Source organism: Equus quagga, chromosome 11 (genome assembly GCF_021613505.1).
Source record: "Equus quagga isolate Etosha38 chromosome 11, UCLA_HA_Equagga_1.0, whole genome shotgun sequence".
Taxonomy (NCBI): Eukaryota; Metazoa; Chordata; class Mammalia; order Perissodactyla; family Equidae; genus Equus; species Equus quagga.
Window position 1 is genome coordinate 58,121,200 of NC_060277.1, and position 27,977 is coordinate 58,149,176.

At 43.8% G+C, this 27,977-nt stretch overlaps 1 protein-coding gene across 2 annotated transcripts; it reads left to right on the forward strand.

Moving 5' to 3' along the window:
* Positions 1 to 526: 526 nt before the first annotated feature.
* ALDH3A2 (aldehyde dehydrogenase 3 family member A2) lies at positions 527 to 27,964 on the forward strand. 2 transcript variants are annotated; one of them, XM_046675160.1, is made up of 11 exons: positions 527 to 806; positions 2,222 to 2,453; positions 3,211 to 3,296; positions 5,205 to 5,413; positions 7,960 to 8,077; positions 16,293 to 16,434; positions 18,520 to 18,686; positions 20,366 to 20,465; positions 23,265 to 23,500; positions 24,424 to 24,533; positions 26,364 to 27,964. In XM_046675160.1, exons 1-11 carry the CDS (start codon positions 654 to 656, stop codon positions 26,383 to 26,385), a joined length of 1,575 nt encoding a protein of 524 aa, XP_046531116.1. In that variant the 5' UTR covers positions 527 to 653; the 3' UTR covers positions 26,386 to 27,964. The 2 variants fall into 2 exon arrangements, with proteins under 2 accessions (XP_046531116.1, XP_046531117.1); XM_046675161.1 differs by lacking the exon at positions 24,424 to 24,533 and having other exon boundaries at positions 531 to 806.
* The last annotated feature ends 13 nt before the right edge of the window (positions 27,965 to 27,977 follow it).

Consider the following 27,977-nt stretch of genomic DNA (forward strand, 5'->3'; position numbering starts at 1 on the left):
CTGGCCGAGCAGGAGCCGACGTCCCGCCTCCCGGCCTCGGGGACCAGCGCTGGAGGGAACTTCCGACCCCGTCCGTGCGGCCGGAAGTCCAGGCGGGTTCCGGCGGGCCGGGGGCGCGGGGCGCGGGGCGAGGCAGGGGACGTACCGCGGCGCCCCCAGCTCGAGGCAGCCCGGGTGGCGGCGCCAGGCCCCGCCTCCGTCCGTTCGGCCACAGGACAGCCACAAAATGGAGGAGGGAAGCCGAACCCCCTCGAGAGCGTCCCTGCTCGTGGGCCGCTTCCTGCGTCGCGCCCGGTTCCCGTCAGCGCCTCGGCCGCTCGCCCTCCGCGCCCTGGCCCACTTCTCCCGGCGCCTGGTCCCTAGTCCTGCGCCCCGACGACCCCCGCCCACAGCCCACGCGGCCACAGCCCGCACGCGCAGCGCTGCCGTCGGAGCCCGCGGAGGGCGGGGCCGGCGAGCGCCTGCGGGGGCCACGTGGCCCGCGCCGACCAATAGGCGCGCGGATCGGGCCGAGCCCAGCCCCGCCGGGCAGAGGTCTGGCTGCTGGGCTTGGACGTCGGGAGAGCAGAGCGAGCGGCGGAGCACCGAGGGCAGAGCTCGCGTCCGTCCTGCCCGTCGCGACCCGGCGCCACGCCGCTCCTCAGGACAAGGCCATGGAGCACCAAGTCCAGCGGGTTCGCGATGCCTTCCTGTCCGGCCGGTCGCGACCGCTGAGGTTCCGGCTGCAGCAGCTGGAGGCCCTGCGCAGGATGTTGCAGGAGCGCGAGAAGGACATCGTGGCGGCCATCGGCGCCGACCTGCGCAAGGTAGGCGCGCGGCGGCGGAGCCTGCACCCCCGCTCCTGCTACCCCGCTGCAGACCGCGCTCCGCCCGAGCTTTTGCTTGTTAAATTTATTTTTGATTACGCAAGCACTATGCGAGTATTATCTGCAGCAGTTCAGATAAAGCAAAAATTTTCCTGGCCCTCCCTATCCTGCTGCCTTGCTTAGAGCCAGTCCCTGTTGGGCGGATCTGCAGACACGTAGACGTGTGTGTGTCTTCTGGCCTCTGTTTTTCTTCTTTTGTGAATTGCCTTTTATATTCTTGCTTGTTTTCCTGTTGCATTTATGATCCTTTTCCTAATTATTTGTAGGGATTCTTTGTGTGTTCTTCATTTCGGTAATTTGTCAGTTTAATGTATTGGAGATACTTTTCTCCTGTCTGTCTTTTAACTTCGTTAACGGTTTCTTTTGTAGACAGGTTTTTTGGTTGTCGTTGCACTCAAATTTTCCTCCCTGACTTAGTGTTTTTGGTCAGTGCTCTTCAAACTGGCGAATCACCTGGGTATCTTGTTAAAATGCAAATTACGGTTCAGTAGGTCTGGGAGGGCGTCTGAGATTCGAAGTTTCTGACGAGCTCCCAGGTGGTAGCTTGCTGCCTGTTTTGGAAGCACGCTTTGAATTGCAAGGTTTTGGGTAGCGTTTACAGTCTAAATATATTCCCCTGCGTTTTCTAATAATGTTGTTATTACTTTGTTTTTACTTTTTTATTTTCGTTCCAGGGATAACAAGGCCTTGCTCTGGCTTTGAGAGCCTCCCTCACTTCCTCCCAATCAAAGATTATTTTGAGGAGTAGTAGCAACAGTAACTATAAACTTCCCTTTATAGTACTTCCGGTGGAGAGGGGCTGTGATACCAAATAAACAAGATGGGATAATTAAGATCTCAGAGTCTGAGTCCTTCCTTCTACAAGTATCAGATATGTATGTGAGTGTGTGCACATACGGTATTACTAAAGAAGTACAGTAAGTTCCTTGCCCTTGAGAGTTTTAAATTTGATTGGAAAACAAAATAGACATAGAAAAAAATGTGAGTGCTGTTATAAACGAGTGTATTAGGGGTGAAATATTAAGGTACAGGTGAAAAGCATAATTGCTATGATTTATAAAGTGTGATCAGGCAGGCTGTCGTTAATCGGGGAAGTCTTCCTGAAAGAGGTAGTGTTTGAGCCTGAGTTTAAAGTGGCTTGGATCGTTAAAGAAGGATTTAGAGGGATGAAGTTATATTAGGGAACTAACAAGTCTTTGTTGAGGGCTTCAAGCTTTTAAAAGGAACCCAAAAGGCACACCAACTAGCCTGATTACGCCCGTTGTCACTGCAGCTGTGCCTGGCCTGAAGTTTCTGACATTCAGGGCTAAGTGTATGATACTCATGCAAGGTTAACTGTGGTTCTCTTATAACAGAGTGAATTCAATGCATACATTCAGGAATTCCTTACTCTTCTTGGGGAGATTGACCTTGTGCTGGAGAAGCTTCCTGAATGGGTTAAGGCTACACCAGCTAAGAAGAACATGCTCATCATGCTGGATGAGGCCTACATTCAGCCAGAGCCACTGGGAGTTGTACTGATTATTGGAGCTTGGAACTACCCCCTTGTTCTCCTCATTCAACCTCTGATAGGAGCCATTGCTGCAGGTCTGATGTCAGCTTACATCTTTATACCTTTTTAGAGGGGCTTATTTTCTCATACTGGTTGTACGTTAACGATAGTGACTAATTAAATGCATTTGCTTTGCTGGTTTGCTCAATACCCCACTAGTGTGTTGAGAATTTATAAATATTATCTTTTTAAATGGCCTCCAGAGGAGATTTGCATGGTGGCTGTTTTTCAAAGCACCTGGGGAATGAACCTGTGGGACTATAAAGGCATAAGTCAACAGGCCCAGGGTTTGGAGTCAGGCGTCCATTTTCTAATGTGGTTTCAGTAGCTGACTCTGGCCTTGAATGAACCATTTGATTCTGTGTGACCAGTTTCTTCATTCACATAAGATCTATGGGAATAATAGAAGCTTGAGTGTGTAGCCAATGCCAAGAGATTAATTTCTCACTTCTGGAGGATCGGGGTCAACAGCTTTATGTTGACAAGCTTGTTTGCCAATAATTGCAGGGAAAACAGGAAAATCCAAGGGTGGAGTGGGAGAAAAGTGAGAGAAAGCTGGAAGAGTCGGGGAGGCTGGCGGAGCCTATTGTCAGTGACCTGAAGGTGAGAACTAAGGAGTTGGCATTTGAGAGAGAAAGTGAGACGAGCTCTTATGCTCATTATGAGAGAGAGCAGAATTAAGAGCTGCAGAGGTAATTGGAGTAGCAGTATTCCCCACATGAACACCGTTTTGGTAGGTATTAAAGTTACTCAGGTATTCAACAGAACCATCTTGCTTTTTTCTTTGTTTAGGAAATGCTGTGATTATGAAGCCTTCTGAAGTAAGTGAAAATACAGCCAAGATCTTGGCTAAGCTGCTCCCTCAGTATTTAGACCAGGTAAGAATGTCTGGACCCCTCGTTGACACGTCTGTTTATTGTGGAGAGCACGCATTTGATCTTCCTACTAGTGCCTGTCACTGAGGGCTGGGGGTCTGTTTGCAGTTTCCTTAAACCTCCAGTAATTGGCTTAATAAAAGTTAAGCTCCAAATCAAACTGTGGAATAACTCAGCTCTTGTGGCTACACAATATATTTAGGCCTATGGCTTCATTGTCACCCTGGCTATTTACAGATCCTTTTCTGCCATTTGGCATTTTGAATTAACCTTTATTTTCCCTAACGTGATTTTAAGTGTATTCTTTTAGTGACTTATTTAATGAGGGACTGATGCCGAGCTGCGTGCTGATGATCTCTTTTGTCTTAATGGGGTGTGGCTGTATGGGAACACTTCTGCTTTTAAAATGGGCATGTTTGTGGCGCTAAAACTACAGGAAAAAAATGGCATCCTGAACCAGAGTATGGACCCTCTCTTGGAGTTAAAGCGCTGGCATTTACGAGTGTCAAAAGCTGAGTCAGGAAAGTGATCTCCTCAGTCATAGAGTGGCTCCTCTCTGTTCAAAGCGGAGGTTCTCGTGCCCCCCTAGAGAGGAAGTGTATATTGCTGTCATGAAATCGGGACTGCTTAGTTCTACACAGGATTGCTTCGGGGGGAGTCTTCATTTGGCTTTCGTTGAAAGACAACTTTACAATATCATAACTGGAGTTGTATGCATTAAAATAATCCAGAGGCCAACTCCAGCTCTTGGAATAATATTGTTCCCTTTGTTGTCTTCTCAGTGCTACAGCAGTCTACAGAACAATTTTGTTCTAATAGCTATGGTTATCCAGTTCATGGTTACTGAGATGTCATGGACTGAGTGGTGTTTGGAACCAGAAGATAGAGGTGGAAGGTCTTACTTTCCACCTCACTGGGGATAAATTCTTCACTATGACTCTGTCCAGGTGGGGAAATAATGCCTGCCCTGCCTCACTTAGCTTGTTGGGGTACCGATCCCATATGCCCTGTAGGTAAGCCTTATGCAAGGTAAAACTTGAAACATTTGTGGGCAGTTGAACTATGAAATGAATGAGAGCTAGTTAGCCCTCCTAATTAACAGGAGATCAAGTGGAAACATGAGTTCCACAGCGAGCTTTTATTTCACTCCCACCCCTCAGAGTCTTTTGAACATCTCCTGCTATCTTCCTTCCTTGCCGTCTGTTCTCTGTCATTGCTTTTCATGCTGTTATTATCCAAGATGTTCTCTTTTATAAAGTTGTTAATAATAGCAGTGTACATAAGGGCTCCGTCCAAAACTCTGTGACTTCTCCCCAGTAACAGGTGAGGAAAGTGAGGCTCAGAGGTGTTCAGTAGCTTGCCAAAGGCCACATAAGCTAGTGACAAAGCCCAGATTTAGTCCAGATCTGACTTCACGAGCAAGTGCTCTCACCTGCTGTGCTTTGCGTACATTGCTTCAGCAGACATGTGCTTGATTCCTGCCATGCACCAAGCCCTGCACTGTGTTGTGTAAAAAGAGAATGTTCAGTTTAAGATACTCAGCTGAGGCCTGTCCTGTGATCCTTGACAGCAGCCACTTTCTGACCAAAATCCTCAACTTGCACAGCCCCCATCTCGCGCATTTTGCTGGTCAAATCCAACCATTTGTTCCCTCTTTTGTGTCTTCGTTGCTGGGCTCATGTGGAAAATGCTGGACTGTCTGGTCAGTTCCACTGTTGGTCGTTGGGTCTCAGATGCCTTGAGACTCTGTTCTCCCCTTGTCCTCCTCCAGTTCCCCCTTCTGACACTATAAGGGCTGATCTCTGTCTTCTGGTTTTCCTGACTATTACATGTTTATGTTGAAGAAATTGCTCACGTTAGACAATAGGATTAATTTGGTGATGCAGGTGTTTATGTTCTTCTTTCTTTAAGGACCTGTATGTTGTTGTTAATGGTGGCGTCGAGGAGACCACAGAACTTCTCAAGCAGCAATTTGACCACATTTTATATACGGGAAACACTATGGTTGGAAAAATTATCATGGAAGCTGCTGCCAAACATCTGACCCCTGTGACTCTTGAACTTGGGGGTAAGAGTCCGTGCTACGTTGACAGAGACTGTGACCTGGATGTCGCCTGCAGGTGAGACTGGCTCTCTGGTTATCAGAGGTTTTCCAGGCTCAGCAGAGACTTTTCCAAACAGGTCGGTGTATCGTCTTTGCACTGGAACCCTGTGCCTCCTGGTTCTGAGAGACGCCATTAAGTGTTGGTGGTTGACGTCCTGAGGAGTGACAGGATTCTTAACTGTCTCTTGGTGCCATAGCCAGAAGAGATGAGCGATAGATCTGGACGCCACATGATTATCCTTAGGTGCTATGAACAATTTCTTTCTGTTATCAGGATTCTAAATTTGGCAAGAAAGTTTACTGTTCTGCTGGTAGGTGATCCACGAAGTAGGTAATCTAGAGTAATAGTATATGTGCCTGATAATATTTAAATGCTCAACAGAAAGGGTGTTGTTATTTTTTTTAGTTGCTTTTTCTCCTCAAATCTCCCCAGCACATAGTTGTATATTTTATTTCATTTCTTTCTTTCTTTCTTTATTATTTTTTATTGAGTTAATGATAGGCTACAATCTTGTGAAATTTCATTTGTACATTATTGTTTGTCAGTCGTGTTGTGGGTGCACCCCTTCACCCTTTGTGCCCACCCCCCAGCCCCCCTTTCCCCTGGTAGCCACTAATCTGTTCTCTTTGTCCCCATGTTTAAATTCCTCATATGAGTGGAGTCATACAGAGATCGTCCTTCTCTAACTGGCTTATTTCACTTAACATAATCCCCTCAAGGTCCATCCATGTTGTTGCAAATGGGACGATTTTGTTCTTTTTTATGGCTGAGTAGTATTCCATTGTATCTATGTACCACATCTTCTTTATCCATTCATCAGTCGATGGGCACTTAGGTTGCTTCCACATCTTGGCTATTGTAGATAATGCTGCAGTGAACATAGAGGTGCATGGGACTTTTGGAATTGCTGATTTCAGGTTCTTTGGATAGATACCCAGTAGTGGGATAGCTGGATCGTACGTTAGTTCTATTTTTAATTTTTTGAGGAATCTCCATACTGTTTTCCATAGTGGCTGCACCAGTTTGCATTCCCACCAGCAGCATATGAGGGTTCCGTTTTCTCCACAACCTCTCCAACATTTGTTACTATTAGTTTTAGTTATTTTTGTCATTCTAATGGGTGGAAGGTGATATCTTAGTGTAGTTTTGATTTGCATTTCCCTGATGATCAGTGATGATGAGCATCTTTTCATGTGCCTATTGGCCATGCGTATATCTTCTTTGGAGAAATGTCTGTTCATTTCTCCTCCCCATTCTTTGATCGGGTTGTTTAATTTTTTGTTGTTGAGTTGTGTGATTTCTTTATATATTATGGATATTAAGCCTTTGTCGGATGGATGACTTGCAAATATTTTTTCCCAGTTAGTGGGTTGTTTTTTTGTTTCAATCCTGTTTTCCTTTGCCTTGAAGAAGCTCTTTAGTCTGATGAAGTCCCATTTGTTTATTCTTTCTGTTGTTTCCCTTGTCTGAGAAGGCATGGTGTCCGAAAAGATCCTTTTAATACTGATGTCAAAGAGTGTTACTGCCTACATTTTCTTCTAAAAGCCTTATGGTCATAGTTGTATATTTTAGTTGTGAGTCCTTCTAGTTGTGGCACGTGGCCCGCCGCCTCAGCATGACCTGATGAGTGGTGCCATGTCTGTGCACAGGATCCGAACTGGTGAAACCCTGGGCTGCCAAAGCAGAGTGCGTGAACTTGACCACTCGGCTGTGGGGCCGGCCCCAAAAAGGGTATTATTTTGATCTCTTAACTGAGTTTCTTTTTTGACAAAACCAGTATTATTCATCTTTTGACTTAGAATAGAATCTTGCTTCTGGGAACTAGAAAACAAAAGGTTTCAGGTTTTCTCTGCTCAATCAAGTTTAGCTACCAGGAAGCACCAAAACCCAGAACTGACTGTGAGCTCAGGGTGGTATGGCTTTCTCTCCTCTTCAGAGATGGGGCGAGGAGGAGGTGTAGGGAGCTAGGCTGGGGTCCAGCTTGGCTTCATAAGTAAAGTCTGCCTGCCAGAACACGAGACCCTCTGTTTGTGACTGTTCAGGTCTTGGACTTTGATCTGTACGTGGGCATGGCTTTCCAAATTGGGGAGGGGCTCCACGTAGAAGAGGCTGGTCTCACAGGCCAGCCGTTGTCCTGCTTTGTTACCTGAACATCCTGCCAGCAGGATCTAAAGCCACCAGGAGAGGTGGAGTCTGTGTGAACGCCTCTCATCCTGCATGTCCTTTTGGTGGGACTGATAGGAGGAAGAGGGTGTCGGGAGGCTGTTTCTCTCTTTTCCTGCAGCAGATAATGGCTTAACTGCTTATAAAGTACTATTTCCCTGGAGCTGGCCTGAGAATTTCCCTGCTGCTTAGAATATTCTACTTCAGTTGGAAAATGCATTCCAAGTTCCAACCAGCTGATTTAGAGATGAGTTTTCACAACATTTTACTTTTTTATAAAGATTACCAAGTAACTCTATGAATGCATGCTAGTTCCAAAACATTCAAACAACACAGAATTATGTAACAAATGAATAGTAGACTGAATTCTGTGGCTCTTCTGCGTTTTTTCCCTTCAGACGCATCGCCTGGGGGAAGTACATGAATTGCGGCCAAACCTGCGTTGCTCCTGACTACATCCTCTGTGAGTCATCCCTCCAGAATCAAATCGTGCAGAAGGTGAAGGAGACCGTGAAGGTTTGTGTGTGGCACATCTCATTCTCTTGGTTTATTGAGATACAGAGTCAAATCGACTGTTTGCAGGCAGCATCCCTGTTCCCTCCTCCCCCGGAAAATTCCAGTGGTCGGTATGACTGAGTTAACTTATTGTCTAATTAAAAATGGTCTGTGCACCTTTCATAGAATGTCTGCTGGGGCAATGTTAGCTTGCTGTTGGACACACTTGGACTGTCTACTTGATTTGTTGATGAAACACGCTTTTAAGCATGTTGTGGCACATGCTTTAAAAAAAATTGTTTGGTGGTTTTGCAAGAATGTTCCCACTCCTTTGAATTCAGTCAGAGGCCCTTTGGCATATTAGCCATTGCTGATTAAGGTTATCAGTTCTTGTGTATGTAGAGAGTTTAGGAAGGCCAAGAGTTTGGAGAAGTGAGTTAATTAAGTACCTGTTTATTGTATATTCTTGACATGCTTATCAATCTTTTAGGGTGTTTAAAGATCTGTAGCAGGGGAATCAAGGAAGGCTGTGTGCTAGTGTCCTAAGCTAAGCCTTGAAGAAATGTAGGATGTGGATTGCACAAAAGGAATGTGATGACTCCGTGTGATACTGAGCACTGGGCTCGCCCTGCTCACCATGATCTGAGCCAATTAATCACAAGTTAGGGATCAGGAAAGGAAGTTTAGACTAGCAGGCTAATTGGAAGACGAGTGACTAATGTCTCAAAAACCCGTCTTCGGTCAGCAACATGGTGGCGTGAGCTCACCCAGGACACTCTCCCCTCCAAATTACAACCAAAAAGAGCAACTGCTTTCCAACCAAAGAAAAAATCCTAATAACAGAAATCGTCACAGTCCCACAGCAGCCAAACGATGGAAGGTGGAAAGGCTGGAGCCCCACTCAGAGGACCTGGAACGGGGTAGGAGAGAAGTTTGCTCCCACCTCTAGAGGCTGGGATCGCTGCCGCGGGTGCGGGAAGCAGCGGGGGAGGGGCCGCGCGTCCGGGATTGTCCAGGACTCCCACCTCCCGAGCAGCAGAAACCCTCTAACAGGGGAAAGCTTTCATGTGGAAGAACCCCAGCAACCCAGGGCCCCAGGAGACCAGAAAGTGAGAGCTGATCCGAATCCAGGTCCGCATGAGTGAGGGTGCCCCTCCTTCCCCAACCCATGCTGCCCGCTGCTATTGTGGCTGGAGGCTCAGAAAACAAGCCTCTTGACCCCCATCTAGTGGCAACAGGCTGTTATTGCAGCCGAATAATCCCATCATGTTGAAAAACCGCTCCTCTACCATCCAGCAATTTATAAAAGCTCCAGTCCAAGAGGAAAACAATAAAAATACAGAAGTAGGTCCTGAGGGCTTGGAAATGGGTAAACTAAGTGAAGATGACTTCAACATAGCTATCCTCAAAATAGTCAATGAGGTAAAGGAAATATAGAGAAACAAGTCAACGAGTTCTGGAGTTACTTCACAAAAGAGATCGAAATTATAAATAAGTATCAATTAGAAATACTAGAGATGAAAAATACAGTGGATCTGATAAAACAGAATATGGATTCGCTGAATGCCCATGTAGACACCATGGAGGAGCAAATTAGCATAATTGAAGATAGACAGGCTGAATGGCTCCACACAGAGGAAGGAAGAGAACTAAGAATTAAAAAACTGAAGAAAATCTGAGACAAATAGCCGACTCACTGAGAAAATGCAACTTAAGAATCATCAGAATTCCTGAGGGTGTGGAAAAGGAAAATGTAGGAGAAAGTGTGTTCAACGAAATAATAGAAGAGAACTTCCCAATCTAGGGATTGAGAGAGAAATGTGTATGGAGGAAGCTTTCAGATCTCCTAGATTTGTCAATGTAAAAAGACCTACTGCAAGGCATATAGTAGTGAAACTGGCAAAAATGAAGGACAAAGAAAGAATACTCAGGGCAGCAAGGCAGAAGAAAATAACTACAAAGGAACCCCTATCAGACTTTCAGCAGATTTCTCCACAGAAACCTTACAAGCTAGGAGAGAATGGAGTGACATATTCAAAACTTTAAAGGATAAAAATCTTCAGCCAGGAATACTCTATCCAGAAAAAATATCCTTCAGATATGAGGGAAAAATTAAGTATTTTCCAGACAGACAAAAGCTAAGGGACTTTGTAGTCACAAGACCTCCACTACAAGAAATCCTCAAGAAGGCTCTCATACCTGAAAAAAGAAAGAAAGGGAGAAAGGGGTCATAAAACGCAGAGTAGGGAGACAAATTGATAGAATTTGAATAGGATAGCAAATATTCAACTATAGCATTAGGATGAAGGGAAGGAAATCACCAAATCATAGATAATCTTAGCACTCTAACCACAAACTCACATCACAAGTTGGAATAAGAGATGAAAATAATAATTTAGGAGGGGAGGAGGAAAGGGACTGAAACAGTCTAGGCTAAGGAAGTAAGAGACCACCAGAAAATGGACTATGTTATACGTGAGATTCTGAATACAAACTCCAGGGTAGCCACTAAACTAAAAAACAGAACAGAGACACAAAACATAAATAAGGAAAAGTCTAAGAAACCCAGTATAAGAAATTGCAGAAGTCAGTGGGTAGGCTAAAACACACAGGATGAGAAACAAAGGAAAACAGGAAAACCGGAAAACGAGCAACAGAATAACAGCATTAAGCCCTCATGCATCAATACTCACCCTCAATGTAAACGGATTGAGCTCACCAATAAAAAGACACAGAGTGGCAAGATCCAACAATTTGTTGCCTCCAGGAAAAACACCTCAGCTCCAAGGACAAGCACAGGCTCAGAGTGAAGGGGTGGAAGACAGTACTCCAAGCTAATAGCAAACAAAAGAAAGCAGGTGTCACAATACTTATATCAGACAAAACAGACTTCAAGATAAGGCAGGTAAAGAGAGACATAGAGGGCTAATATATAATGATCAAAGGGACACTTCATCAAGAAGAAATAACATTTATAAATATCTATGCACCCAACACAGGAGTACCAAAGTTCATAAAGCAACTATTAACAAACCTAAAAGAAGATATCAAAAACAACACAATAATAGTTGGGGACCTCAACACCCCACTCACATCAATGGACAGATCATCCAGACAGAAAATGAACAAAGAAACAGTGGAGCTAAATGAAAAGCTAAAACAGTTGGACGTAATAGACATATATAGAACACTCCATCCAAAAACAGCAGAATACACATTCTTAAGCACGCATGGAACATTCTCAAGGATAGACCATATGTTGGGAAACAAGGCAAATCTCTACAAATTTAAGAGAATTGAAATAATAACAAGCATCTTCTCCACTCATAATGCTATAAAGCTAGAAATTAATTGCAAGAAAAAAGCTGAGAAAGGCACAAGGATGTGGAGACTAAACAATATGCTATTGAAAAAGCAATGGATCATTGAAGAAATTAAATACGAAATCAAAAAATATGTGGAGACAAATGAACATGATAATGTGCCATACCAACGCATATGGGATGCAGCGAAAGCTGTATTAAGAGGAAAATTCATTGCAATTCAGGCACATCTTAACAGACAAGAAAAATCCCAAATCAGCAATCTTAAACTACACCTAACCAAATTAGAGAAAGAAGAACATACAAAGCCCAAAGTCAGCAGAAGGAGAGAAATAATAAAAATCAGAGCAGAGGTAAATTTTATTGAAACAAAAAAGGTGGTAGAAAGGATCAATGAAACAGAGAGCTGGTTCTTTGAGAAGATAGATGAAATTGACAAACCCCTAGCCAGACTTACAAAGAAAAAAAGAGAGAAAGCTCAAATAAACAAAATCAGAAATGAAAGAGGAGAAATAACAACAGACTGCAGAAATACAACAGATGATAAGAGAATACTATGAAAAAACTATATGCCAGCAAAATCGATAACCTAGAGGAAATGGATAAATTCTTGGAATCCTACAATCTCCCAAAGCTCACTCAAGAAGAAGCAGACAATTTGAATAGACCAGTCACAAGGAAAGAGATTGAAACAACAATCAAAAGCATCCCAAAGACTAAAACCCCAGGACCAGATGGCTTTCCAGGGGAATTCTACCAAACTTTCAGAGAGGATTTAATACCTATCCTTTTCAAGCTATTCCAAAAAAATTAGGGAGGCTAACACATTCTACGAGGCTAACATCATGCTGATACCAAAGCCTGACAGGGACACCACGGAAAAAGAGAACTACAGGCCAATATCGCTGATGAACATAGATGCAAAGATTCTCAACAAAATTTTGGCAACCCGAACACGGCAATTCCTCAAAAGGATCATCCATCATGATCAAGTGAGATTCATACCAGGGACACGGGGATGGTTCAACATCCACAAATCAGTGAACGTGATACACCACATCACCAAACTGAGGCATAAAAACCACATGATCATCTCAATAGATGCAGAGAAAACATTTGACAAGATCCAACAGCCATTTATGATAAAAACTCCAAACAAAATGGGCATAGAAGGGGACTACCTCAACATAATAAAGGCCATATACGACAAACCCACAGCCAACATCATACCCAATGGGCAAAAACTGAACGCCATCCCCCTGAAAACAGGAACGAGACAAGGATGCCCTCTCTCACCACTCTTATTTAACATAGTTCTGTAGGTCCTGGCCAGACCAGTCAGGCAAGAAAAAGGAATAAAACGAATCCAAATAGGAGGGGAAGAAGTGACACTCTCGCTGTTTGCAGATGACATGATCTTATATATAGAAAACCCCAAATAATCCATTGGAAAACTTTTAGAAGTAATCAACAACTACAGCAAAGTTGCAGGGTATAAAATCAATGTACATAAATCAGTAGCATTTCTATACTCTGATAATGAACTAACAGAAAAAGAACTGAAGAACACAATACCATTCACAATCGCAACAAAAAGAATAAAATACCTTGGGTGAATTTAACTAAGGAAGTGAAAGACCTATACAACGAAAATTACAAGGCTTTTCTGAAAGAAATGGATGACGACATAAAGAGATGGATTGGAAGAATAAACATAGTTAAAATGTGCATTCTACCTAAAGCAATCTACAGATTCAGCACCATCCCAATCAGAATCCCAATGACGTACTTTACAGAAATAGAACAAAGAATCCTAAAATTCTTATGGGGCAACAAAAGACCCCGAATTGCTAAAGCAATCCTGAGAAAAAAGAACACAGCTGAAGGCATCACAATCCCTGACTTCAAAACATACTACAAAACTACAGTAATCAAAACAGTATGGTACTGGTACAAAAACAGGTGCACAGATCAATGGAACAGAATTGAAAGCCCAGAAATAAAACCACACATCTATGGACAGCTAATCTTTGACAAAGGAACTGAGGGCATACAATGGAGAAAAGAAAGTCTTTTCAACAAATGGTGCTGGGAAAACTGGAAAGCCACATGTAAAAGAATGAAAATTGACCATTCTCTTTCACCAGTCACAAAAATAAACTCAAAATGGTTCAAAGACCTAAAGCTGAGACCTGAAACCATAAGGCTTCTAGAAGAAAATGTAGGCAGTAACACTCTTTGACATCAGTATTAAAAGGATCTTTTCAGACACCATGCCTTCTCAGACAATGGAAACAACAGAAAGAATAAACAAATGGGACTTCATCAGACTAAAGAGCTTCTTCAAGGCAAAGGAAAACAGGATTGAAACAAAAAAACAACCCACTAACTGGGAAAAAAAATTTGCAAGTCATCCATCTGACAAAGGCTTAATATCCATAATATGTAAAGAACTCACACAACTCAACAACAAAAAATTAAACAACCCGATCAAAGAATGGGGAGGAGAAATGAACAGAGATTTCTCCAAAGAAGATATACGCATGGCCAATAGGCACATGAAAAGATGCTCATCGTCGCTGAGCATCAGGGAAATGCAAATCAAAACTACACTAAGATATCACCTTACACCCATTAGAATGACACAAATAACTAAAACTAATAGTAACAAATGTTGGAGAGGTTGTGGAGAAAAAGGAACCCTCATATGCTGCTGGTGGGAATGCAAACTGGTGCAGCCACTATGGAAAACAGTATGGAGATTCCTCAAAAAATTAAAAATAGAACTACCGTACGACCCAGGTATCCCACTACTGAGCATCTATCCAAAGAGGTTGAAGTCAGCAGTTCCAAAAGTCCCATGCACCCCAATGTTCACTGCAGCATTATTTACAACAGCCAAGACATGGAAGCAACCTAAGTGCCCATCAACAGATGACTGGATAAAGAAGACGTGGTATATATATACAAGGGAATACTACTCAGCCGTAAAAAAGAACAAAATCGTCCCATTTGCAACAACATGGATGGACCTTGAGGGAATTATGTTAAGTGAAATAAGCCAGTTAGAGAAGGATGATCTCTGTATGACTCCTCATATGAGGAATTTAAACATGGGGACAAAGAGAACAGATTAGTGGCTACCAGGGGAAAGGGGGGCTGGGGGGTGGGCACAAAGGGTGAAGGGGTGCACCTACAACACGACTAACAGACAATAATGTACAACTGAAATTTCACAAGATTGTAACCTATCATTAATTCAATAAAAAAAAAAAAAACCTCTTCAAAAATTACAGAATCTTGAGGCAGTTATATAGGGAAAATGGGCAGTCAGGGAGGGGATCCAGGATGTTGGTCTCCATGCATGATGGGCTCCAGGCATTAATCAATATATCAAGATATCAAGTAGATATAGTAAGCGGAGGCTGTAAATCAGGAGAGCATGTGAATTTTTTAAAGTTCATGCAGAGCATCGAGTAGTCACACAGGAGGGACTGGGGCTATTTAGCCCAACAAGATGGCTTCACTTTTGCTCACTTACAAGTTCACTGGTAGGAGGGGATCATTAAGCCCCCTGGGTGGAGGAACTTACTGAAACAATCATTGTTCCCTCAACACGTGCTAATTGAGCACAGAAAGGAGGGATCAAGAACAACAAAGAATGACGTGTATGATCAGACAATGAAAGTTGTATCCGGGAAGCTAGGGAAGCCTGGTGCTCCAGGGCGTCACTGGGCATTAGGTGCTGAGGGAGCTGATGTGGGAATTGGACGTTAGTGATGGGACTGAAGATGCCGCCAGACAAGGGGAACATGAAAGGACAACTGGCCAGATCCAGGGAACATGGGACGGCCGAGAGAGAGGTTAAAGATGCCTGGGAGACAGACAGTGCTTGGGAATTGGAAAAGTTGTGCTTAGCTGAGTTGGTGATGAACTCTATCTCAAAGGAATAAGAGCCCCTCTGCCTGCCTTTGAGGAGTTGATACTCTTAACACAGTGGTTCTCGACCAAGATTCACCAGGGAGCCATTTAAGGAAAGTTTCCAGTCCTCCCCTCCGAAGACTGTGCGTCAGTTGGTCTGGCATCTCCAGGTGATTCTAAGGTACACCCAGCATTGGAAACCACTGTTGCTGACTCTGGAGTTAGGGCCCGGGAATGTGCGTTTCAACAAGCCACCTGGGTGATTTTACCAGCCAGACCTGAGGCTGTTTGTGAAGAGTGGATGAACAGTGCTCATTTTGATTTGAGAGTCAATTAAGAGCTTTCAACAAGACGTTGAAGTGATGAGGTAATTCCTTAATTATACATATGTTTTACATAATAATTATTGATTATATGATTTTTGAGGTTCTTTTACCTTGGGTAATTTACCAAAATTGTGTTTTGATCCTTTGAGTGGTTTCCCTATTATCCATGACTGGTGGAATACCAGTCCAGAGAAGATGATAAAACAATGAGATAGCACAAAAGCTCAGCAAACTTTTTCTGTAAAGGATTAGATAGTAAATATCTTAGGCTTTGCAGGCCATAGGGTCTCCATTGCAGTAAGCAATTCACTGCAGGAGGAGAGCAGCCACCGCTGATACTTAAACGGGTGGTGACCCTGACACAGAGCAAGACCTCCCCCTCTGCCTCCTCTCGCATTCAGCCCGCAGGAGGGCCCATAGAGAGACTGCAAGAGAGCCGCGTGAACCCCTGAAACCGTGGAAAATGAGAGATCTCTGTGTGCTTTAATTCTTGCCCTTGACGCTCCAAAAAGCTTAAACTTAGTACTGTTATACTGCTACGAAAGTACTTGGGGGTTGAGGGGTGGTATAAAACCAGATCGATTTTTGGGCGAGTGGATTTTGTGCTTATTACAGAAATTGAAATTTGAATCTTTTGTGACAATTAAATACTATTGTTTTACGTAGGAATTTTATGGAGAAAATATAAAAGAATCTCCTGATTATGAAAGGATCATCAATCTTCGTCACTTTAAGAGGATACTAAGTTTGCTTGAAGGACAAAAGATAGCTTTTGGTGGAGAGACCGATGAAGCCACACGCTATGTAGGTAATGGAAATTCCACCTTCTTGTGGGGAGATGGCAATTTGACAGTGTTTATTGACTATTTACTGACACTAAATAAATGACTACAGATCTTCCTCAACTTACAATGGAGTTATGTCTTGATAAACCCATCGTAAGTTGAAAATATCTGTAAGTGGAAAATGCGTTTAATACACCTAACCTCCCGAGCATCATAGCTTCGCCTCGTCTGCCTTTAACATGCTCGGAACACTGCCATTAGCCTGCAGTTGGGCAAAATCATCTAACACAGAGCCTATTTTATAATTAAGTATGACTATCTCATGTAATTAATTGAATACTGTACCGAAAGTGAAACACACAATGGTCGGTGGGTACAGAATGGTGGGTCACCCTCGTGATGGCGGTGCTGACAAGGAGCTGCGTCTCGCTGCCACTGCCCAGCATCACGGCAGAGCGTCGTACTGGATGTCGCTAGCCCGGGAAAAGGTCAGAATTCAAAATTCAAAGTACGGTTTCTACTGAAGCATCTATAGATCTATAGTGTTTAACAAACCATTAAATACTGCTTTCTGATATACTGCTTTTGCTATAAACTAAAGATGATTTTACATATAGAGAGAGATACACGCGTTTAATAATCCCACCTGTATTATACTAGTTTTTTGTATTTGCACATATTTTATCTAATTTTTTTTTCTAACAACCCTGAGAAGCAGAATAAAACTTTATGGAATTATTTCTAATTTATGGTTGGAAAAATGGCACCAAGAAGGAAATAGCTTAGTCACAATTCCACAACTAGCTGATGGTAGTACTGTTCCCAGAAACAATGTTTTGATCTATTGTGCTTGACCTTGTCGTTTACTTTCTTTTTGTCTTTTTTATTCTTTGCCATGAATATATATTACTTTTGAATTTTAAACACATTTTTCTAAAATAACATATAAGGTGACAGAAGAATTACACACTTCGTTGGCAAAAAGGCTGCCCCAAATAGCTTTACTTATCCCCTTTTATGCCGCACATCACCAAAAACCCAACTTAAAAAAAAACAAAACTTGAAGGACTTAATAAGGAAAAATGTTTTCTCTCATAATGAGCAGTCCTGGGGTACTTCCAGCCTGTTAATTCAGTGGCTTAGTAATACCCTCAAAAATCCCTGATTCTTTCATCTTTCTGTTCTTCCAGCCTCAGCATGATGACTTTGCCCACTTCTAGGCTCATCAGTGGCAAGAGGAAAGGTCTGTCATGGTTGGTTCAAATTAGTTAGGACCTTTCACCTACCGGGAGTCAGGGCCACCTTACCTGAGCACATGGCTGTGCAGAGGAGGGTAGACACCCAAACCCAATCAGTTCTCTGAGCCAGGGAAGCAGCGGGCAGCAGATTTGGGTTAGCACTTGTATACCCCTGGGGTGTGCTAGAAAGAGCCATCCTCTGCCGTGTTGCCAGCATAACCTAGTAGGACACTAAACGAAAAGAGCCAACTTGTTGTCAGATGTCTTCTCTTTTAGTTGATAATCCAGCTTGCTAGGATCATTTTGAGTACCACTAACAGGTGACTTACTTGGCATGGCTGCTGGGACACTGTAGCTTCTTCAGTGTCCATATTGCCCTCTTTTCTTATGACCCTTCCGCATAGTGGATGGAACACTGAACTAAGGGTCAGGGAATCTTGACCATTTAAGTATGTTTTCTTAATCTGCCTAATGGAGTGGAAATAAAGGTCATAAGTGTAAGGAAGCACTTGAATTAAGAAGTGGTGTTGATTTGATCCACAGAAGGGCTCTCAGTGCTTCCAGAAAGGCGTACATATAGCCTCCTGTTCTGAATATGGACATGAATCTGGCTGTGGACAGGGTGAAATATGAGTAGGATGTATCCAAGTGTATCTTCCCCTTGGTTTGCACAAGGATACCTTGATTCACATACTTGGGGACATTTAATTTGCACAGTTCATCCACATACTCAGGGCTTTTTTTTCAGTAGATAATGCTTGGGTGGAAGTAGGAAAGGGATGGATGGGTGACCCAATGGAACAAATGTAAGGTGACAGCTTTGCATTTCTGATTTCTTTAGCATTTTCATTTTGCTCATTTCCCTTTTAGCCCCAACGGTACTTATTGATGTTGATCCTGAAAGCAAGGTGATGCAAGAAGAAATTTTTGGACCAATTCTTCCAATAGTGTCTGTAAAGAATGCAGAGGAGGCCATAAGATTCATAAATGAACGTGAAAAGCCCCTGGCTTTCTATGTATTTTCTCATAACGATAAGGTAAACTTTACAGAGAACAGGTCACTGTCATAAGCCACTGTCATAAATTGTGTTCCTTCTTTGCTGTAAAGCAGATGATGGTTTATTTTGTGTAGCAGCAGAGCACACTGAGAGAGGCTGCACTCAGAGATGGCCATCTTGGGTAATGAGGCCCTAGGGTTATTGCTGTTAGCTTTCCCCTACTCCCTGGGGGTAGAGCCAAGTCCTCAGGGGTGAGAGTCACAAGTTTTTTGACTCACAAACACCTTCTGTACAGTTGGACAACTTGTATGTTCCAGCAAAAGCTTTTCCAACATCAGTCCACAGGGCATCCTGTGTCAGAGTCCCTCTTACCCCGATGCCATTCGCAGCCACTCAGTGGGGCTGCGTGGACAGATCTCTGGCACTGTCATGGAAATGGTTGTGATATCCTGAACCTTAGTTTCTCCAGTTCCATTACTTTGTTGTTAGAGCAGAGGAACCATACCAGCCGGGGGAGGATGTCACACCGTCACACCAGGACGAGCAGCTGCGCCACTTTCTGCGTGGCTCGTTCATTTGCGTGGTTCATTCAAGGTGACTGGCTGCTCCCAAGGGACAGTAGGTGGGCAGGTAGGTTCAGGAGCCCTCTGATGAAAAGGGAAAACTAGAAGGGGAAGATGGGACCAGTCAAGGTCTGAGGAGTTCTCAAACTAGATGTTTTCCGGAGAGCGTCTGGTGGTCACCTACAGGTAGTCGTGTAGCAGCTTCTGGAGCTCGTAGTGCTGTGGAGATAGAGCTGTGTGAAGTGAGACCAGAGGTGGGCTCAGGAAGTAAGGGGTTATTAACAAACAACGGTCTGACATTTTAAATGACCACAGGTAATGTGGTGGACAGGAACCCTGAAGCCTGAAGTCTACTGGCCAGGGTGGAGGTCAGAGGAGAGCACTCCCCAGCAGTGGGTCACCTGCTGTGACCACAGTCCGCTGTTATGCCCACCATGAGAAACTCTCAAGGGCTTGTTGGCAGCAAGGTGAAATGGCATTTACCAGTCAGGTGCTATTGTGCCTATTTGGGTCTTAGGCCAACATTTATTTCTTCAAAAGTAGGATGCTAATCTTAAATACTTTTTGCATTTCATAAAAACTAAATGTCTATTAAGTATGTGCTATAATTTAGAGCAGAGATGGAGAAATACTAACAATTTTTAAAACCTGGAATATAGACTGAAATTCCCTTGTGGGGGTGGTGGCAGGAAGGCTTGGGCCAGCCTGGTAGCATAGTAGTTAAGTTCACACACTCCACGTCAGCAGCCTGGGGTTCACAGGTTGAGATCTCAGGTGTGGACGTACACACCGCTCATCAAGCCATGCTGTGGTGGTGTCCCACATACAAAATAGAGGAAGACTGGCACAGATGTTAGCTTAGGGCCACTCTTCCTCACCTAAAAAAAAAGGCTTTTGCTGCCATTTGGTGTAGTCCAGCTCTAGGTGGAGGTTGCGTGAACCAGACCAGTCTGGTGCTACTCCTCACAGTACTAGGTGTGCGTCTGAGAAGTTAGATCGTCTGAGTACATATTTGCTAAACTGAAAAACACTTAGATTGTGGGTTGGGCACAGACTCGAGTGGTGGTGCCGACACACACAGCTGGCACGTTCATCCCTCCGGCACACAGCCTGTTTGCGGGTGCTGCTGACACCGAGCCTCTGTTCTGTCCTCAGCTCGTCAAACGGATGATTGAGGGCACATCCAGCGGCGCTGTCACAGTCAACGACGTCATAGTGCACTTCATGCTCAACTCGTTACCCTTTGGAGGAGTGGGTGAGCATTCCTCTCTCCTGTTCATAGCAGACATTTCTGAAGGCCCCATTGTTTCGCGAATCATTTGATTGTCCTCTCCTTAGAGGACACTCAGTTTTCCTGCCACCCCACCAGGCCCTGCTGAGGGGTCTGTGTCTTCTCACCCACTTCCCATCCTTAGTAGCACTTAGCACAGTCTGTAATTATTTTGTTCCTTTCATTGGTTTATTTGTTTATTGTCCTTCTCCCAGATTTAGGGGATATTTTTGGTGAAAAATCACATCTCAAATTCATTGATTAAGGTGCCTCTGTCTTTGCTTTAAGTGAGGTAGTGAATGACAAGTTCATGGTGCCGGGAGCGGACAGCAGCCCAAGGGTTTCTCTTGTCTCTTTGCTCTCTGCTCGGGGTCGTATTAAGTAGTACTCGGTTTCCACCTGTGCTGCTCCCCAGCCCTGTGTGCGGCGAGCGGCCTCTGAACTGTCTCACTGCTTGAGAAGAGCTGGAGAGCCCCCGTGCTCTAGAGAGGACGGGCAGAAAGAAACTCACTCTCCCTGATGCTCTGTGGACATGGCCTGGGCACTGCTGCTCCCTTTGGGCTGGGAGCTGCCTGTCTCTTTTATACCTGAGATGATTGAGCCAACTTTTTATTTTTACTTCGGGGCCTAGGTGGTAGGCTTCTCTATTATCTAGTTAGATATTATAAAATAGCAAATATGTAAAAATTCTCATAGCGAAAAGCAAACAATAAAGCCACTGTCTTAAAAGTTCCTGCTTTATTCTCTCCCTCTGTAATAGCATAAATAAATTACTCCGTAGGAATGCAGTGGCTCAGTTTTGCAGGAACACTTATTCCTGATTAAGGCAAGCTTGTTCCATGGCCAGGAAATCCTGGCCTCCTTCCCATGATTGCCACGTGTCCCTTTCTAGGATGTAACATAACAGCCACCGCTCAGCACCGTGCCCGGCGTATGTGGAGGCCGGGTTGGGATATCATGGGATCCAGGCCGGAGCTGGTGGTGGCTTGGACTAGGATGGTGGCAGAGGAGCTAGTGGAAAGGGAGTGGACATTTTGGGGAGTCAAGCAACAGGATTTGCTGAAGGATTGTGAATGTGTTGCCAGAGGAGAGATGGTGAAGAAGGAAAGGGTAGCTCATGGAATCTGGGCTGGAGTTAGTATTGTAGTGTCGCTGCCCAAACTGTTAAAGGGTTAGATTAGACTCCACTGTCTCTGGCTCCTCAGTCCCCCGCAGGATCCTGGCTCCCACAGCACAGCTGCAGCCAAAGTGACGTCACCAGTGCTGCCGAATGCAAACCTGGTGGCTTGGGTTCAGTCCCTTCTTGCTTGGCTAGGTATCCTTTGGCATCATTGACCATACCCTTTATAACAAAACAAACTATTTTCCCCCTAATTGCAGAAGGAATACAGTCTTTTAAAGAAAACTTTGGAAAGATAGAAGAGTGCAAAAAGTAAAAATTTAATTACCTGTAACTCTAGTATTTAAAGATAACCTCTGGCGTACGTTCTTAAAATTCTTTCTTTGCATATATATGCATACACATATACACAAATAACATGAGTATTTTATTAAAAAATGATATCTATTGTTTTCTACCCTGTATGTGACAATATAGTGTGACGTCTTCCCATGTCAGTATGCTTGCATGTCATGATTTTAGTAACTGCATACTGTTCCATCATAAGAATGCAGCATCTTTGGTTAACTAGGTTCTGGTAATAGGTTTTTTTGATTTCAAGTTTGTTGGTATTAGGATTCTAATATATTTTTGTGTAGTTTCTGATTATTTCCTTAGGAAAAATGTCTAGAAGTATAGTTGCTGTGTTGAAAGGGCTTATACTTTTCCTAAAAAATGAAATGCTTTTTCCTTTTCATCCTAAAAGTAATATAGGCTTTTGGGGGAAAAAAAAAGAAAAGCAAACAAAACACTACAGAAAGTTAAAAGGAAAAATGTAGTAACCTCCCAGGCATAAACACTATTAATATTTTGGCATACAGTTTAGCTTTTTCTTTAAAAATACATATCTTTTGATACATATTGCCAAATTTTCCTTCAGCTTTAGCTGTCACCTAAATGACACACCAGCCATCTGGCCCAGTCCACTGCTTCCTTGACCCCCTGTTGCCCAGGCCTTGTGCCCCGTGCCTTACATGTGTATCCACAGCACACATGGTAGATGAGAGGAAGGGAAAGGCGCAGAGCATGGCTTTTGAGGAGGGCAGAGACTTACACTGGCTTATGGTCACCCAGCTGCATGACCCTGCTGTCCTGGTCCTTGTTACTCTCTAGGAGCTTAGAGGAGGCAAGTGGGTGAGTAGGGCTGTGGATAAATGAAGCCCCAGGGAATGGTGGGAAAAGAACGCACACAGCATTTAGGGTCTGACGATCTGGGCTCACCTTCTGGCTTTGCATTTTTCACCCTGGGCAAGTGCCTGACCCTGCTAAGCTCCCTTCCCTCTCTGGAATTGGGAGTGGGGACACTTCACACAGTGGAGCAGTGGTGAGAATTAACTTAGAGAATGGATTTCCATGCTTGGCATGGTCCTTGGCACCACCACCCCAGAGACCTGTGAATCTTTGCCCTACTTTGGAAAGCGTCCTGTTTGAAAGGGAGATTCGCCTTGCTGGGAATACTGGGAAGAATTTCCTGAAAGTTCAGAGCCACTTGACTGGCCGAGAAGTTAAGTGGGGGCATCCCAGACAGCAGGGAGTACTCTGGGTTTCCTCTGTCAGTGTTTAGACAGAGAAGTAGCTTGTGTCACCTACAGTGGAGCCTATGTTGTCTGTTCTCTTTATTTCAGGTTCAAGTGGGATGGGAGCTTATCATGGAAAACACAGTTTTGATACTTTTTCTCATCAACGTTCCTGTTTATTAAGAAATTTTAAGAGAGAATTTGTTAACAAACTCAGATACCCTCCCAACAGCCAGTCAAAGGTGGACTGGGCCAAATTTGTCTTATTAAAACAGTTCAGCAAAGGAAAACTCGGTCTCCTGTTACTCACTTTCCTGGGCGCTGTGGTGGCTGTGCTGGTCAAGGTAAGTCCCCATAACTCACGAGGCGCCAGTCGTTCTGGTCCTGCCCGAATGGCTACCGGGTGCATTTTCTTTCTCTTGGGAGTTCATCTAATTTTATAAATCAACTCTCTTATATTAACTTCTGGAATCTAAAGGTCAGCGAAGTACAGCCTGCCTGATCGCTGCCTATTTTATAAGTAAAGTCTCGTGGGGGCACAGCCACACCCGGGCTCGGCTGTGGTTTCTGGCGGCTTTTGTGCCTCGGCGCAGACCTGCGTGGCTGCCACAGGGACTGTGTGGTCCACAAAGCCTCAATTATGACAGGAAAAATTTGCCGACGTCTGGGATAAAAGTTTAAAACACTGCAGAACTTGCTTGCAGAATTCTGCGCTTTCTCACCTTCAGATCCTTTTGCTCTTGGTGTTTCCATTTCATTCTTTAATATGCATGAAATGAACATGCCATGGAATGGGGCGGAGAATTCTGTGGTGGACAGTAGTGGTGGTGAAGCAGCTTTTTAGTGAAGGAAGCTTGAACGTTCTTCCTCCATAGCTGACTACTATATAAAGTTTGTCTTGGATGATTAGTTATGATAGACATGGCCTGCTAAGAGGCCCCGTGACAGCTGGCTTTTCAAGGCAGCTTGTGTGTCCTAGGGGTGAAGGAAAAAATCCAAGATAATGAAGCTTTAGATGGAACCGGGGGAGGTGACTGTGTCCTTGGAGCTCTCTGCCAGCCAACTGAGGAAATACATTGAAAACACTGACATTATCTGTGAAGACAGGCTTGGAGGAGAGACAAGATTCAAGCATTTAATGGAAATAACTGTGTTTATAGCTGTATTTTGTTTAAAATGTGAAAGGGGGCTGGCTCATCTTACAGTATCACAGCTTCAGAAGAATTGGAGCTATCAATTACATTTGAAATCATTTGGGTTTTCTCAGAAATACCAAGCTGTGCTGAGGAGAAAGGCCCTGTTGATTTTTCTGGCAGTTCACAGACTGTGTTGTCCAATGAACAGCAGGTTTCAAGCCCCAGCTTTGTTAAGAGTGAGGTAGGAACTCTTTGTTTTGTTTCTATGTACAGAGTTGGCCAAGTTGCGGTATGTTTTCTTTTAGTTGTTTGTTTTTCTATAGTTGGAGGCTTAGGGGCTCTTGTAAAAAGAATACTTAACGTATTTGTCTCCAGACATTTTTTTGAGCTTTGGCCCAGAGTATCAGAGTGTTAAAACTTATCCACAATTTTAAAAGGGTGAGGTTGGGTTGCTGGAATCTTCGAAAATGTGGAGAGGTAGTGGCCCAGCCGGATCCGGGTGAAGCATACGTCCTTTCTAGAAAAAGGACAGACACACACGTACCTCCTTCCTCTTCCCCACCTGTTCAGTTCTCCTGGAGGAAGCGCCAGCCAACCAGTTCTCCATTTAGACACTGAACTCAGTTAAGTTCCATAATTGGAGAATAATCTTCTAAAAATCTCCAAGTCATTTTTTGTTTTGTTTTGAGTTGTTTTGCTTTCAAAGGGAAGTTTGACTTTAGAATTCATCATAGCAAACTTAGGGAATCAAAGCATAGTGTACAGTTTGGGGACTCTGTGTTCTCGCTTCCACATCTGCCTGGGGCCTGAGGCGTGCTTGGGTCTCGTCATTATCTGCCTATCTTGCTCTTTCCCAAAAGGGTTTGGCAGACAAATCTTTCTCTATTAGGGTCTAGAGAAACAGCACTGTATAGAAACGTTTAGCTGGGAAGAAGAACATGTAGCTTTGATTCTTGGCTCTGAGATGGATTTAATTATGACTTTGGGCAGGGCCTTTTCTGAGCTCGTCCTGGGGCCTCAGCCGCTCGTGTGTAGGATGAGGGAGCGGGCATCAGTGAGGCGCAGGTCACTTTCAGCTCTGCCTCTCAGGTCTGTTCGTCTGGGCTGGCGTGTCAGCTGTTCAGGTTGTTTGCACATTGGATTCAGGATGAGACTAGGTAAAGTCTTAGTTTTCTTTTCCTCTTTCCTGCTTCTCTGCTCTTCTCTCTGAGCTTTTATCTTCTTTTTATCAAACCACCTTTTATTTTAAGTAATTTGCTTGAGGAATCCTTATTTATTGTAATTGCAAACATTTTTTTGAACTTGCTTTTCTGCACTTAGTAGTTATTTTGTTATATGCTTGAGTTTGATTTTATTAATTCACTAGAATTAGAATGGAATTGGAACATTTTTAAAAGGGAAGTTGAAAGCAGTGATTATCAATCTAAAAGGAGCGTGTCAGAATCTCAGCGTGGGGAGGAGTTTCTCTCTGCATTTAAAAAATACATATACACGTACACAAAAAGTTCCAAGAAAGCTTAATATGAGCTTCAGAAAGCATCGTCGGGGTTATGGGTTTAAAAAAGTTGAGAAATATAAAAGCTTAAAATAATCACCGTCATTAGGCCTTTGAAAATTAGGTCTGATGTTTGAACCCTGAGGGCGTGCAGCGCTTCCAGCCTCAGTAGGCATGGACTCAACTCAGTACGACTTCAGAATTTTAGCAACAAAATCGTTGATCAGTTTTTAGATTTCCTGGAGAACTTCAGCTTCCTATTCTCAGTGCTAGGACAGTAAATGAGTGTTTTCAGTCTCTGCCTCTATTCTGACGTCTCGTTGATATTGGACAGAATACCACCTCCGTCACCACCCGGATGTTATTGTTGTTTTTGGGAGGAGAGCATAATTATTTATCCTCAGCCCAAACCACGCTTAGACTTCTTAGCACGACATGGGCCTTTTAATACGGTGCATTTAGAGTCTCTTAAGACAGGAGGTGTTTGCGAGAGTCCTGATACTGAGTTCATATTCCAGGGCTGGTTGGGTGGGCTTGTAAACCAGCAGTGTAACCTGGGTCCCTTTCTCTTTCCAGGCTGGATACTTCTGAAGAATGATCCTGTTCAACCTCCTAGTTGCCTCTACTGAATTATTCCTCTGTTAATAGTTAATGAACCAGTAATTTTAAAACCTACCAGAAATAGCAAGAAAATATGCAAATACACTGTAATCAAACCTAAAATTCATTGCCACTCACAATTAAAACTTGCCATTTAAGCCAAATCTCACCGTTCTCCAGTAGTGAGGATACTCAGAGAACCTATTTTAGATTGTGTTACCCAGATCTTAGAGCTCTGGGCTAGGGGAGCGGAATGCATTAGTCTAAACCTGAGCTCCTTGGGGAGGTCCAGGAATCTCGGAACCCGCTTAGTGACTTCTTCCCTCCAGCACCCACCTCCACGGCTGCCCCCAGCACTCTGCGAAGCTTTAAGAGCACTGCTCAGGGTTACAGCAGTCCAGAGAGGTGAGGCTGGATCTTCCCAGCTCCCCTTGAGGTTTGAGGCACTAGAACTGTGGGGGAGGCGTGGGGGGCGGTCCCTGACCCTCATCCGCTGGGACTTGAGAATCTGATCTCCAGGAGTTGGCCCTCCTGTCAGACTTGACACCTCAGCAGTGCTCTTCTCCTTTCTCAGCCATTCTCCATCCTGTCTGTGTTTGGTTTGTGGCAGTCTCTTGTCCCTATCCACAAATGCTTTTTGTGGTTACTCTCACTCAAAGCATCTTATAAATCCTAGGGCTTCCTGAAAGATAGTTGCCAGTTTCATGCAAGTATCATCTGTCATTCTTCCGGTGTAGGAGTTGTAGAATTCTGCATCTTATGAAATCTAACTGGCATTTTGTAAATGCTGTAATGAAAGTACTTATACAATACTTATCCTCTCCCAGGACCCTAAAGTTGCAAGTTAGTCGATCTCCAAAGACAAATCTTTAATGTTCTTATTTCTGTAGTACAATGCAAGTAAATTTCACTTTTTTAAACTTCAGAGAGATCCCTTTCTGAATAAATTCAGCCCACAGAACTTAACACGGGGACATCATTTCCTGTCACAGACAAGAGGCCTTGGATATTCAGGACTTGGGAGCCTGAGAGCTCAGGGGGCCAATGGTGGGACATCTGGAGAAGGACTCTAAGCCACAGCAGGTGACCCCTCAGAAGGGGACCGAGGACGTAAGAAGAGGATCTCCTGAGCGTGCCCAGGACCCTGCGTACTTCGCCAAGTGGGAAGTCCTAAGACGTGGAGTGCAGCCTCCCTGCCGGACGGGGCGCACCCCCACCTTCCGCGCCCCTGGCTTGAAAACACTCGCCCACTCGGGGGGAATGGGATTCACTTTATAGGACATTTAATCAACTTTGTTGAATGAATTTGTTCCATTAATGCTGTCTGAAGTATGTTATGTCTATGTGATTGCACAGGATGTGGTGTCAGGAATTAATCACTAGGCTAATTTAGGAAAAGGCTGCTTAAATTGTGGCTCTCACTCTCAGAATAATCATAAAATATCTTAGACAAAATGTCAATGTGGGATTTTCATTTAGTATAATAAGTTGTACATTATAATTGCTAATTAAACTAAACTACTGGCTTGTCTACTAGTATATACTGCTTCAAAATAAATACATTATATTTGATAAAATTGGTGTGAATTT